We start from the raw sequence: 12,835 nt of genomic DNA, 5'->3' as shown, positions 1-12,835 counted from the left end.
GGTCCTACTGGGGCTCCTTAGGGCTGGGGGGAGCAGGGCAAGGGATGAGCTCAAGCTGGCTCTTCAGAGTCCTTGAAGGAATCAGGGGCTGTGCCTAGAGGGTCCCTGCTGGGCCGGGCATTAACCTTTTACCTACTGGACTGTGAAGAGAGGGCAGAGTCCTATGGCAGGCGCTAGGGCAGCTGGGCGTGGTGGGAAACTTGTGGGAGTGGCTTTTTGCTAAGTGACTCAGAAGGATTTCCTTTTAGCCACAATGCAGCCATTGAGGTGCATTTTAGCCAGTTGCCCACTCTATTCGAGAGGGATCCGTGTCTGGGCCCTTCTGAAAGTCCTTGTGGCATACAGGTGGGGGAGTTCTGAGCTCAGGCACTAAGATGTCCTTCCCCAGGTCAGATCACCAGGAGTGGGAAGGCTGGATAGGAAGGAAAGTTGGGATGTCAGGGTGCCCCCCTGAAGGCAAACCCTACAGAGATGAACCTCACTTCCATAACCCTTAAGTCCCAGAACGTGCGGATAGAGTCACGCCCACTGCCGTTGTGCCCATTCTGGGTAGCAACATGAGGGGGCAGGCCCTCCTCTGTGCCCAGGCTGGGCACTGGGGAGGCAGAGACAGAGGGAACATCCAGGACTTTCATGCCAACCTGGAGACCGATCAGGAAATGTTCTTCATGCTAAGGATGAGTCCAGGAGCGTGTGCTGAGCACATGGATGGGTGTGCAACTGCGTATCCGGTGGGGTGTGAGGAGGTGATGTTGAGGATGTGCGAGTGGACTAGAGCGAATCAGTCATTGACCTCTGCCCTCCCATCTCCACAGGAACCCTCCCTGAACCCCAAGGCCATCCTGGAGCTGCCCCTGGAGAGTCTGGCCCAGAAGCTGCAGGATGAAGAGCTCAGTCTGGAGAGCGTCCTCTGTAGCTACTTAGAGGAGGTGGGGGTCGGGTCAGGAGTGGGGTGGGGGCTGTCACCTGTGTCTTCCTCACAGGACGTGGGGGCCGGCGTAACATCACAGCACTATCGCTGGCTTGGGAGGGGGTGCATGCCCCAGTCATGCTCTGAGTCAGGGTGCTGGGTGACTGAGTACCCCATGTCTGGCTTCAACCTGAGCCCCTTATCTGGTCCCCCTCAATGTTGCTCAGGCCCTGAAGGTACATAAGAAGGTAAACTGCCTGACGGATTTCCTGGGCGAGTGTGAGGAGGAACTGCAGGCATTGAAGAAGCTCAAGAAGACTGAGAGAGGCCTTCTCTATGGGGCTCCCATCAGCCTCAAGGACACCTATGACTGCAGGGTGGGCCGGGTTCACATGCGTACACGTATGTGTGTGTGCCCATACGTCACTGAGCCTGTGAGCGTCTGAGTGTGTGACATTGGGCGAGTTATGTAATCAAGGATGCACAACTAGAAAGTGGCGGCTGGGATCTGAACCCAGTAGTCTGGCTCTGACCCACCATGGTCTTCTGCCACTTGGGTGAATTCTCTGAGCACATGCGTCTCAGAGGCGTGGAGTGGGAGCAGAGTGAGGAGAAGAGTCTGTCCACTGGGTGGTTGCATTCTGACCCCTATGGGCTGGAGTTAATGTCACTTCCTTGCAGGGCCATGACTCTACGTGTGGCCTGGCCCAGTTCCTGGAGAAGCCTGCGGCCAAGGATGGGGTCATTGTGAAAGTGCTCAAGGCTCAGGGAGCTATTCCCTTCGTTAAGACCAACATCCCCCAGACACTGCTCAGGTCTCTGAAGTGGGTGGGCGGGGCTGGGTTTGGAGGTGGGCCCAGGACTGACAGCAACTTAAAGTCCTGATTCAGGGCAGAGGGTGAGGTGGGGGCCACTCAAGCAGACCGTGAGGACCGAGGTTCTTGCGCAAGTCTTTCCTGCCCCCTGAGCCTCGGTTTCCTCATCTTATAATGTGTGGGTGGACTTCATAGTCTCTACAGGCCCTCAGGCTCTGAGGTTCTGAAGAGTTTCATCTCTGTGTTTACCCCAGCTTTTCTCTCCTCTCCTGTAGCATTTAGCGTACCTACTTTTGCGAGGAACCTGTTCCCAATTCTGACAGCAGGGCTGGGGGCTCCTGTCCTTAAGTTAGGAGTTGTGGTTGGTGTCCACTCTTGGTCTTCCTTGTGGCAGTGGGCCCTCACCTCAGCCATAAAGGAGCCTAGGAGGGCTCAGCCCTGGGGAGGAGCATGGGAGCCAAAGCGGGCCCAGGGTTGACTCCTGGGGGGGTCAGTCTCTACACGGGGAGGGACGTTTCCCCAGTTAAACTTTCACCTCCCAGCCCCTTTTCTTCTGCTTCCGTCAGCTTTTATTGCAGCAACCCCATCTATGGACGGACCCTGAACCCTCTGAACTTAAAGAAGACACCTGGGGGTTCCTCAGGGGGTGAGGGAGTCATGCTGGCACAAGGGGGTTCCATCCTGGGCATGGGGTCCGACACTGCTGGCAGCATCCGCATACCAGCCAGCTTTTGTGGGGTCTGTGGCTTCCGGACCACGGGATACCGCCTCAGGTACTTGGTGCTGGTGATGGGGGGAGGGGGGGCTCAGCCCAGCCTAGGGGAACAGACGTCTGGGGGAGTAGAGGGGCCTGCTTGGCACATCAACTCTTATCCACTCACCTCAGTACTAGGGGAAGTGGCTAAAGTTAGGAGGGCTTCAAATAACTCCTGCTTCAGCCCCAGATCAGCACATCATGTCTGGTATAGGTGGCAGTAGAAAAGACCTTCCACTCATTCATTAATTCATTTGTTCATTAATTCATTTGTCTTTACATCTACCCATCTACCTACCTGTTCCCTTAGTCACTCACTGGTCCATCCATTTTCCCATCTATCCATCCTTTGCCTATTCATCCACCTATGCAATCATAATCCCAGTTTCTATCCATCAGTCAATTTCACTATTCATCCACCATTTAATTTATCTAACAAATATTTATTGAGTGTTTACTTTGTGACTGACACTGTACTAGGTACTTGGGATATATCGGTAAACAAAAGGACAAATATCCCAGCCCTTGACAAATTTATACACATTCTTCCTTCCATTCGTTAATTCATTCACTCATCCATTTATCTCCCCATCCATCCACTGCCTCTGTTCCTTCATCCACCCACCTTTCAGCCTCCCCTGCCCCTGCCGAGTACCTACACTGTGGTGGCCCTTGTGCTGGGGACACAGAACACTCTCAGACCCAGTCACTGCCCTTATAGTGCTTTTAGACATGCAAATGGTTGAGTCAGAAAGTGATGGGGCTCTAAGAGAGGGTCAAAGGCTTGTGGGAATTCACAGGATGAAGCTGACCTTTTCTTCAACAGAGATTTATTAAAAGCCTAGACTTTAAACTTTCAGAAGCAGGGCAAGGGAAGGGAAGGCTTCCTGGAAGAGGCAGAATCTGAGCTTGGCTTTGAAGGATGGATATGCAGAGATGGCGTAGAGTCTAGAAGGCTGTAAACTGTGAGCAACTTACTTTGCCTGGAGTAATACGTGTGTGTGGAAGGTCTAGAAGGGTACGCTGGGGAGGGAGCTGACACTCCAGAGCCTTGAAGGCAGTCAAAGAGATCAGACTTAATGCTGTGGGCAGTAGGGGTCACGGCAGGGTTGAAGCAGCTCCTCTTCCTGGGTGCTGGGTCCTGGGGGAGTGCTTGGCTGGCTACAAAAGGCTCGGCTCTCAGGCCAGTCCCTTCAAGTGCTGAGCGGGACTCTGGGTGGGCGGGGTTTTGCAGCTACTCCGGAATCGCCTCTGCTGTCAAAGGCAAGAAATCAGGTCAACTGGCTGTGCCCGGGGCCGCACCCATTCAAAGATAACCTGTCAGCCTTCCTCCCAAGGACATTTCACTCAGCCCCTATCTCAGACAGATTAGCCCCACTGGTGATAAAGCAATCTGAAGGGATAGCATGGCTCCCACCCGGCCTCCCCCAAGTCCAGTGAGAAGTGCTTCCTACTATCTAGCTTTAGTCTCTCCTACTTGTCTCTTGATGTTCTGCCCCAGCTAAGAGTCTCCTGTCAGGCACCAAGCTGCTTTGGCTGGTGTGCCAACTCTGCCTGTCCCCAACCCCTGACCCAGGTTGGCCCCAGGACCCTTTGACCCTGATCATGGTCTTGGGCCCCACCCTCTGAGGCCAGGCCGTGGGGGTCCCCAGAGCAGAAAGGATGAGAGGAATCTGCCTCCTTTCTGTTCAGTGACTACAGTGGCTGGCCCTATGGCCCGGGATGTGGAGAGCCTGGTGCTGTGTATGCGAGCCCTGCTAAGTGAAGACATGCACCGACTGGACCCCACTGCGCCTTTCATGCCCTTCAGGGAGGAGGTGAGCTGGGTTGGGGAGCAGGCCTGGAGGACTCCCACCTCTCCCCTCCTTTCTTTCCTCATTGACATGTCTACCATCTGACCATCTTCTGTGAAGACCGCTTTTCCCAGCCCAGGGTACAGTGACCAAGAAGCCCACATGTTCAGTCATATTCACCTCCCATCTCTGCTGGACACCAGCTGCTTTGGCCTCTCAGCTGCTTGGACCCATAGCTAATACTGCCCCCAGAGAGGGACTCCATCGTCATAGACCCAACACACACACAGACATAACACTCAGCAGGTATGGTTTAGAGAGTCTCCCCATCCATCCACTCATCTAGCCACTATCTGGTTAAGCTGGGCTTCCAGTCCTCTAGGTAACCTCGGCCAAGTCACATCTCTTTTTAGGCCCCAGTCTCCCCAGTGGTATAATAAAGAGGTTGGACCAGAAGATTGCTCCAGGCCCTGCCAGCTTTGGCAGGCTTCATTTATTCATTAGTTTATTCAACAACATTTATTAGTACCTACTATGTGCAGGCTCTTTGTAGTTCATCCTAACACTCACTCTATAGAATGAGCATTGTGCTTCTCATTTACAGGCAAGGAAACTGAGGGGAAATGAAGTGACTTGCCTATGATCACATAGCTAGTAACTGGCAGAGTTGGGCTTTGAACCCAGCCCTATCTGCTCTAGAACCCTCTCCACAGGGAGAGTCTCTGTCTACCATTCAGTCGATGTCTACTCATCTGATCTCTACACACATCCTAATGCAATCAACCTGTGATCATTTTCTGTCACCCATTATTTGCCTCTACTAATTTCTCCATCTCCATCCTCTCCTGGCTGTTTTTTAGCGTAAGGGTCTTTGTGTCTATTCACCTACTTACTTACCCGCCCCCCTCAATTCCAACCACCCATTCTTCCACCCACCCATCTATCCATTCGATCCTCTGCCCACCCACCCATTCACCATCTCATACATATGCCCATCCACTCATTCATTAATCTATCTACCATCTATCTGCCTATCTACCTCATCCACTCAATCATGTCCCCATCTATTTGCCCTTCCAGGGGTTTCTCCAGAGGACCTAGAGCCTGGAAAGTATATAGAGAGGCTCCAAGGGGGTCTTAGGGAGTTTCTGTAGATTCCCCTGGGTTGAAGACACCTGTGGCCCAAGGTCCCAGTCTGGCTCTTGCAGAGGCCTCAGTCTCTTCTGAGACCCGCCCAGCTCTTCTTGCCCACAGGTATACTCCAGTAACCAGCCCCTTCGAATTGGCTACTGTGAATCAGATGGCTTCACCCAGCCAACTCCTAGCATGGCCAGGGCCATGAGGCTCACCTCCAGGCCGCTCCAGGATGCAGGACATCAGGTAGGCTTGCATAGCCTGGATTGGGAGGGAAGCCAGACTGGTGAGGATGCTGGGCTGGGCCATTCTTGGAGAGAAAAGAAGTTATATCTGAGTCTGAGCTGCTAACATCACTGTGTTTCCCCTAAGTTTCCTGGAGAAAGCTGATGGACTGCGGGTGGGGGTAGGGTGGGCCCACCGTGTGAGGAAGGCATCAAGATTTTGCAGTTTCCCCCTTCAGGGATGGTGACTCAGGGACTCACTCCCATAATTCTTATAGCCTGGGTTTCTGTTGCGTCTATCAAATGGCTGTGAGGAGATCCCTGTCCTCAAAATCCCCTTCCTCCCCCACCCCCAACCCCTGCCTCCCACACCCATTGGCTTGTCCTGGTCCTGCCTCCCCTTTGAGAATTGCTGGTTGGCGACACATGGACCTATGTAATCTTGGACCAGTCTCATAACCCCCCTGAGCCTCAGTTTTCTACCACACGGGGCGGCTGTGAAGGTTAAATGAGCTCACATATGTGAAACACATGGCTGGGGCAGGATCACAGTGAAGCAGGCAGGAAATGAGTGTTGCTTGAATGCCATGGCGTCTCCGTGGGGGGTGAGGGAGTGTCATGGCAGTGGAGGGGCTCAGGTGGATGGAGACCGGTGGTGATGTGCTATCCTCTCTTTAAATCCTGAGGGATGCAGAGACTCCCAGGCGGGGTGGGAAGCGCTCCAGGCCCTGACTCAGCCTCTGTCTCCCAGGTCATCCCCTTCTCCATCCCCCCGTATAGAGTATGCTGTCGAACACCTGTTCGTGGGAGGTCTGTTTGCCGATGGAGGGGCCACCCTTCTGGAGAAGCTGTACGTTTGTCAGGACTCAGATGTAGGGCATGGGGCTGGGGACAGGGCTGGTGGTGACCTGAGCCCTAGGAAGGGACTGTGTGGGCCTGGGCTGGTGGGATGCCTCTGGTTAATTGTGTGACCTTAAACAGCAAGTCAGCAACCCGGGCCCCGTCTTCAGGATGTGCGTGTTCCAGGGGTGGTGCTGGTGGGAACAGAAGTGTTTCTTTGGGTCTCACCTCCTTCCATGGCTTCCCTCTGGAGTGGGAGTTGGATGGGGATGAGAGCCAGTCGATGGCTGAAATGCTGTGACTGACCGGATACGTGTCTGTGGTTCCTCAGTGAGGGGGACATTGTGGACCCTTGCATAAAGACAATGATCAACACGCTCCGCCTGCCAGACCCTCTCAAGTGTTTCTCGGCCTATATCCTGAAGTACATAGTGAGTGTGGGCCGAAGGTGGGGGAGGCATTCAGGAGGGGAGAAGCCCACAGAAGAGAAGGACTCAGAATGGGGCCCAGAGAGTAGTGGGGGCTCAGAGAAGAGGAACTGAAAAGGCTGATGGGGGCCAAAAGAGAGCGGTGCTTTTAGAGAGAGGGGTGCATCTCAGAAAGAGGAAGGGGGTTTAGAGAGGGGGTGGGGGCCTAGAGGGGGCTAAAGGCTTTTGGAGGAGTAGAAGCTTTTGCAGAGTTGCTTTTTCTGGACCCCAATTCTGGGCAGACTGGTGTTGCCCTGTGGTTTCTGAGTGGGTCTCTCCTTCTCTCCCCATCTCTAGGAGCCCCGAGCTAGCCAGAAGTTGAAAGAGATTCGTGGAATGGGGTGAGTGCTAGTCTCCTCAGGTGAAGCTCACAAGCATCTTCCATGGGGTGGGGGGATTTAAGTAAGGGCCATGTGGCTAGAGTTGGCATCCACTGGGGGCAAGGGCTGTTTAGACTTTGGGATCTAATTAGGTTTTTAGGGTTATATCTGACACTGGTTAAATTTAGGCTTTTGAGTGGGGCTGAGATTGGGGCTACTTTGGGGCTGGAGTTTGATTTGGAGTTAAGCTCTGAGCTCAAGCTAGAATTAGCTTAGGCTGGGGTAAAGGTTGGGCCTGAGTTGAGATTAGGTTTGGGTTGGGGTTGGGGTTAAGGTTGGAATTGGGGCTGGAGTAGCCTGAGGGCTGACTGGGGGCCTCAGGTTAGGGGAAGAACCTGTAGCTTTGGGGGGAGCCTGTGAGTCCCTGTGGCTGGTGGTGGTGGTGGTGGTGGTGGTGGGGCATTAACCAGAGAGTGTGAATTCTTGGGAGCACTGGACAGGCAAGGTGTTTTGGTCAGTGAACAAGACACAGGGTCATTCCCAGCCCATCAGCTGATTTGCAGCCTGCATGGAGACTAGGCTCTAGCTCTTGGTTGTAATGTCCCAATTTGTATAAAAGGGAGTCCTCCCATGCTGACCTTTGGACTTCCATGTCTTATTTATTCCCCCAGGACTCCCAAAAAACTGTGGGAACATCACACAGCAGTGGAGGTGATGTGTGCCTGAAGAGACCTCAAGGGACTGCTGGAGCGGGGGCAGCAGAGACCTGGGTGGTGACAGGAGTGGCCAGATTGGGGGTGGGCTACACCTGGATGGGGAGGCTTGGGGACATGGGAGGTTAATTTAGACTCTTTGGGGCCAGGATGATAATGCTGTTCCCAAATAATTGCAGCCCGAGACTCCCCTTCCCATCCCTTCACCTCAGTCCCTGGGAAGGCCCTGACCCCTCCTCCCGCCCCCCAGATATCTTAGGGTGCATCTCACAGCCTGGGAATTCTTCCTGATGTTGAATGCCACTGGGCTTGCAGCACCTGACCTTGTCTTGCAAACAGTGACTTCTGCTGGTCTTACCCCTCCTACCCCTCACTGTCCCTGCAGGAGTATCAGCAAGAGCTCATAGCCAAGTGGAGGGCCTTGGACCTGGATGTTCTGCTGACATGAGCGCTGACCCCTGCCTTCTCTACAGGCCATTCTAGCATGGCATTAGGTGAGACAAATCTGGGTCCTGATGGGGTTGAGACCCGGAGCCTAGGACTTCAGAGTCCTGCCACAGCTTCTGTGGCCTTGACCTCTGTCACCATTCACGATTAAAAAAAAAAAAATTCTTAAATTGAGGTAAAATTCAGATAACATAAATTCACCATTTTAAAGTGTACAATTCCGTGGTTTTGAATGTATTTAGAATGCTGTGCAACTACTACCGCTATCTAATTCCAGAACATTTCCGTTATCTTGAAAAGAAACCCTGTACCCATGAGCGGACACTCCCAATTTCCATTCACTTTTTTTTTAAAAAAGATTTTATTTATTCTTTTGAGACACAGAGATACAGAGAGAGAGAGCATGAGCAGGGAGAGAGGCAGTGGGAGAGGGAGAAGCAGGCTCCCCGCTGAGCCAGGAGCCCGATGCGGGGAGGGATCCCAGGATGCTGGGATCATGACCTGAGTCGAAGGCAGACGCCCAACCATCTGAGCCACCCAGGCGCCCCTCCATTCACTTTTAAAATGCATTTTATTGAGGGGCGCCTGACTGGCTCAGTCAGTAGAGCATGGGACGCTGGATCTTAGGGTCATGAGTTCAAGCCCCCCTGTTGGGCATAGAGTTTACTTAAAAAAGAAAAAGAAAGAAAGGAAAAAAACGAATTTTACTGAAATATAATTCACATGCAGTGAAACCCACCGACTTTCAGAGTGTAATTTGATAAATTTTAACAAATGCATATAGCTGTATAACTACCACCATAATAGAAATATAGACTATTTTTTATCATCCACCACATTTCCCTGATGGCCCTTTGCAGTTCACCCTATCCTTGCAAACTGCAACCACTGAGCCGCTTTCTGTCACTATAGTTTTGCTTTTTCTGGGATTTCATATAAATGGAATCAGAAGGAAGGAGGCTTTTGGGTCTGGCTTCTTTCACTTAGCGTATGCATTCACCCCTAACGGGCTTCCTGCTGCCCCACTTTAAAAGGTAGCTTTGGGGCGCCTGGGTGGCTCAGTTGGTTAAGCGACTGCCTTCGGCTCAGGTCATGATCCTGGAGTCCCTGGATCGAGTCCCACATCGGGCTCCCTGCTCAACGGGGAGTCTGCTTCTCCCTCTGACCCTAACCCCTCTCATGTGCTCTCTCTCATTCTCTCTCTCTCAAATAAATAAATAAAATCTTTAAAAAAAAAAAAAAAAGGTGGCTTTGGCCTAGCCCCCCTGAAGTGAAGCCTCGGCACAAGGCAGTTTCTGGGCCAATACTGGGGCCCCTGCCCAGCTCAGGTGCAGGCCTCAGCAGTGTTATCAGTGCAGAATGAAAACCCACCTCAAGCCTGGACTCCTCTTCCCTGGGCCCCCCCACAGTGGCTGCCCAAAAGCACATCCCACACCCGGCCCTGCACGCATGTCCTCTGCTGACATCACCGCCCCTTCTTTGTCACTCATTCCCTGCAAACAGGTGGCTGCTGCAGGGGAGCTGCCTTTTAACTCAGGGCTGCCCTCCCTGCATGCTTCAGCCATCCTCAGCCGTGTGGTCTGTGAAAACCCAGCTAACTCGGCAACCACCTCGGTTTCCTCATTATACACAGGGAAGAGCCAAGTCCGCCTCACAGGGCTGGAGAGGACTCAAGGAATCAGTAACGGAGAGAGGCCAGCACAGTGCCTGGCACTGAGGAAGGCTTCAATAGCATCCATCCTCTCCTTCCCTCCACTGTGGGGCGGGCAGGAGGCCGTGGTCAGGTGGTTTCCTGGCCCCAGACGGGCGACGTTGCAAGCCCAGAGGGCTGCAGTTCCGAGAAGGACCCCGAGGGGGCGCTCACCCAACACTCTTCCCCACCTGTGTCTTTCGTCCCCTGACCTGGGCTGGCAGGGATCTTCCTACAGACGTCCCCTCCTACTGGAGCCTGTACAATGTCCTGAACTTCCCCGCTGGCATGGTGCCGGTCACCGCGGTGACGCTCAGGACGAGGAGGAACTGGCCTTCTACAAGGGATACTACGGAGACAGTTCTGACAAGTCTTTCTGGGAGGTCAGTTTCCCTCTCCATACCTCTCCCCCGGGGGGCACAAGCCAGGACTGAGTCTTGCCTCCATCCCAGTCCGAGCGAGTGGGAGTGGGGTGGGGCCAGTCATTCCTACTGTTTACCCTTTATCACTTCTGCTGCAGTTTCACCCCATCTCTGAGGACACACCCTCTGAGCTCCAAGTCAGCCTCTGTCCTTGTCCAGGGAGGATACTTTACAAATCCACGGGCTTCTTTTTTTTTTTTTTTAAAGATTTTATTTATTTATTTGACAGAGAGAAACACAGCGAGAGAGGGAACACAAGCAGAGCGAGTAGGAGTGGGAGAAGCAGGACAGTGCTGAGCAGGGAGCCCGATGCGGGGCTCGATCTCAGGACCCTGAGATCATGACCTGAGCCGAAGGTAGACACTCAACGACTGAGCCACCCAGGCTCCCCAAACCACGGGCTTCCTGACACTTCCGTAGGGAAAGTTGATCCCAGAGGCAGGAAGAGTGGAGCAAATGCTGCTGGTTAGGAGCTTACTAGGGAACTGGACTGGACGCTCCTCCTCTCTGAGCCTCAATGTCTTTGCCAGGAAAATGGGAATTAAAATATCTACCCTGCAGGGTTGTCCTAAAGGTTCAATGGAAAAACAGTGAAGCAATCAGTATAAGGCTTTGTATATAAGAAGTGTTCAATAAATGCTACTATTACTAATTCAGAGGTGGCTTCACAAAAGGAAATATTTCCAGGTGCATATTTAATGCATGATCTAAAATAATAACCCTGTCTTGGGTGACAGAGAGAAAGAGAGGGAGAGAGAGACTGACTCTGAAAAGTAGGTATGTGTCTGAGTCAGACATTAAGTAACTTACTTTTCTGGAAATTGATTTTAGTGCTAGAGTTACCCAGTGGAACTGCTGACCTGAATTCTGAGAAAATAATAACAATGACACTATCTAATGTGTCTTGAGCTCTTACTCTGTTCCAGGAACTGTTTAAAAGTGCTGTATATATATTAAATCATTAAATCCCCTAACTGTCCTGGGAGGTTTTACGAAGTTGGCAATGGGGGCGCACATAGGTTAAGAGACTTGACCGCTGCTGCCACACCACGCAGGCAGGTGAAGCGGGGGGAGCCCGGACTTGAAGCCAGTTGACTTGACTCGGGACAGAGACAGATAAGGGCTTGTATCTTATCATCATAAAACAATGGAAACATGTTTGAATGCCTCTAAGTATGTTTGGATTTCATGGCAGACACTCGGGTTCCGTCCCCATGTTCCTGAGTCTGCGTTTGGGGTCAAGGTACCTCTTTCAGTGCAGAAGTATGACCGGGCTCTGGATCAGGGATTTGCACATTCTTCTTTCCTTTGCTGAGAACATTGGGTGGATACTTGTTTTTTTTATTTCATGATTGCAGTCAGCTGTCTGCACAGGGAGCAAGTTTTGCATCTTAACCCTAGAGAACTAGAGACAGGTAAAGTCAGAATAGTTTTTCCAGGTTTCCCTGAGAGCTGAGGAAGCCTGGGACTCTGAGATCCAGGATATCTCTACCTTAATGTAGATTGGGGATGAGATGTTTGGACTAATGCAGATGGGTGGTGAGGGAGGCTGGGCACGGGGCCTCTGAGCAGAGAGCAGGCTCTAAGCCCACCCACCCTCTCTCTGGGCAGGCGGTACAAGGATCCGTGGGACTTCCTGTGGCTGTGCAGTGCGTTGCTCTGCCGTGGGAGGAGGAGCTGTGTCTCCGGTTCATGAAGGAGGTGGAGACCTTGGCCAAGAACCACAGGGGACCTGAGTGATTAGGTCACTCCTCCTGGAGGCCTTCCTACATCCTCATCCAAGTCTGCTCCTGATGCCTCTTCTCATGAATACTATATCTGCCTCATGTTTCCTCCTCCCAGAAGCCCACCAGATTCCTTTTCTTTGTTGTCCTTCTGCATGGTTACTCAATACACGGACTCCTCAGATTGGCCCAAGATGGGGCACAGGGTGAAGGGCTCAATAAACATTTCTGGCTGGCTGGCCTTGTGATCTCTGGTCTAGGTGGGGCTGTAGCCCCTGGTGGCCTTCTGCCTCCCACTACTCTCCTCCAGCTCAGTCCCCCAGATGATATCCCAGATCGCAGCACAGGGGAAAGAGCCCCAGACAGAGAGGCTGGTGACCCGGGTCCAAGTCCTGGCTCTGCCACTGGCTTGCTGTGTGATGCTGGGCAAAATACTTCCCCTTTCTGGACTTTGGGTTTCTCATCTACAAATCGAAGGGGTTAGATCTGATGAGGTCCATGGTACCTGTCAACGTGACTATTCTGTGACCTGTGACTTCTAGGCACTTCCCTGATCAAGAACTTGCCATGACTTCCACTGCT

At 52.6% G+C, this 12,835-nt stretch overlaps 1 protein-coding gene across 1 annotated transcript; it reads left to right on the top strand.

Moving 5' to 3' along the window:
- Positions 1 to 758: 758 nt before the first annotated feature.
- LOC118518861 (vitamin D3 hydroxylase-associated protein-like) lies at positions 759 to 12,460 on the top strand. Its single transcript, XM_078071783.1, is given in 16 exon segments — positions 759 to 929; positions 1,138 to 1,287; positions 1,592 to 1,725; positions 2,292 to 2,498; positions 3,714 to 3,754; positions 4,172 to 4,296; positions 5,527 to 5,652; positions 6,382 to 6,396; positions 6,398 to 6,480; positions 6,802 to 6,901; positions 7,235 to 7,278; positions 7,929 to 7,968; positions 8,356 to 8,464; positions 10,332 to 10,490; positions 10,759 to 10,885; positions 12,141 to 12,460. Coding segments are annotated over 13 exon segments (1,299 nt in total). The 3' UTR covers positions 8,419 to 8,464; positions 10,332 to 10,490; positions 10,759 to 10,885; positions 12,141 to 12,460.
- The last annotated feature ends 375 nt before the right edge of the window (positions 12,461 to 12,835 follow it).

Source organism: Halichoerus grypus, chromosome 5, assembly GCF_964656455.1.
Source record: "Halichoerus grypus chromosome 5, mHalGry1.hap1.1, whole genome shotgun sequence".
Classification (NCBI taxonomy): Eukaryota; Metazoa; Chordata; class Mammalia; order Carnivora; family Phocidae; genus Halichoerus; species Halichoerus grypus.
Note: the sequence above shows the minus strand (reverse complement) of the source record. Positions and strands in the feature narration are given on the sequence as shown.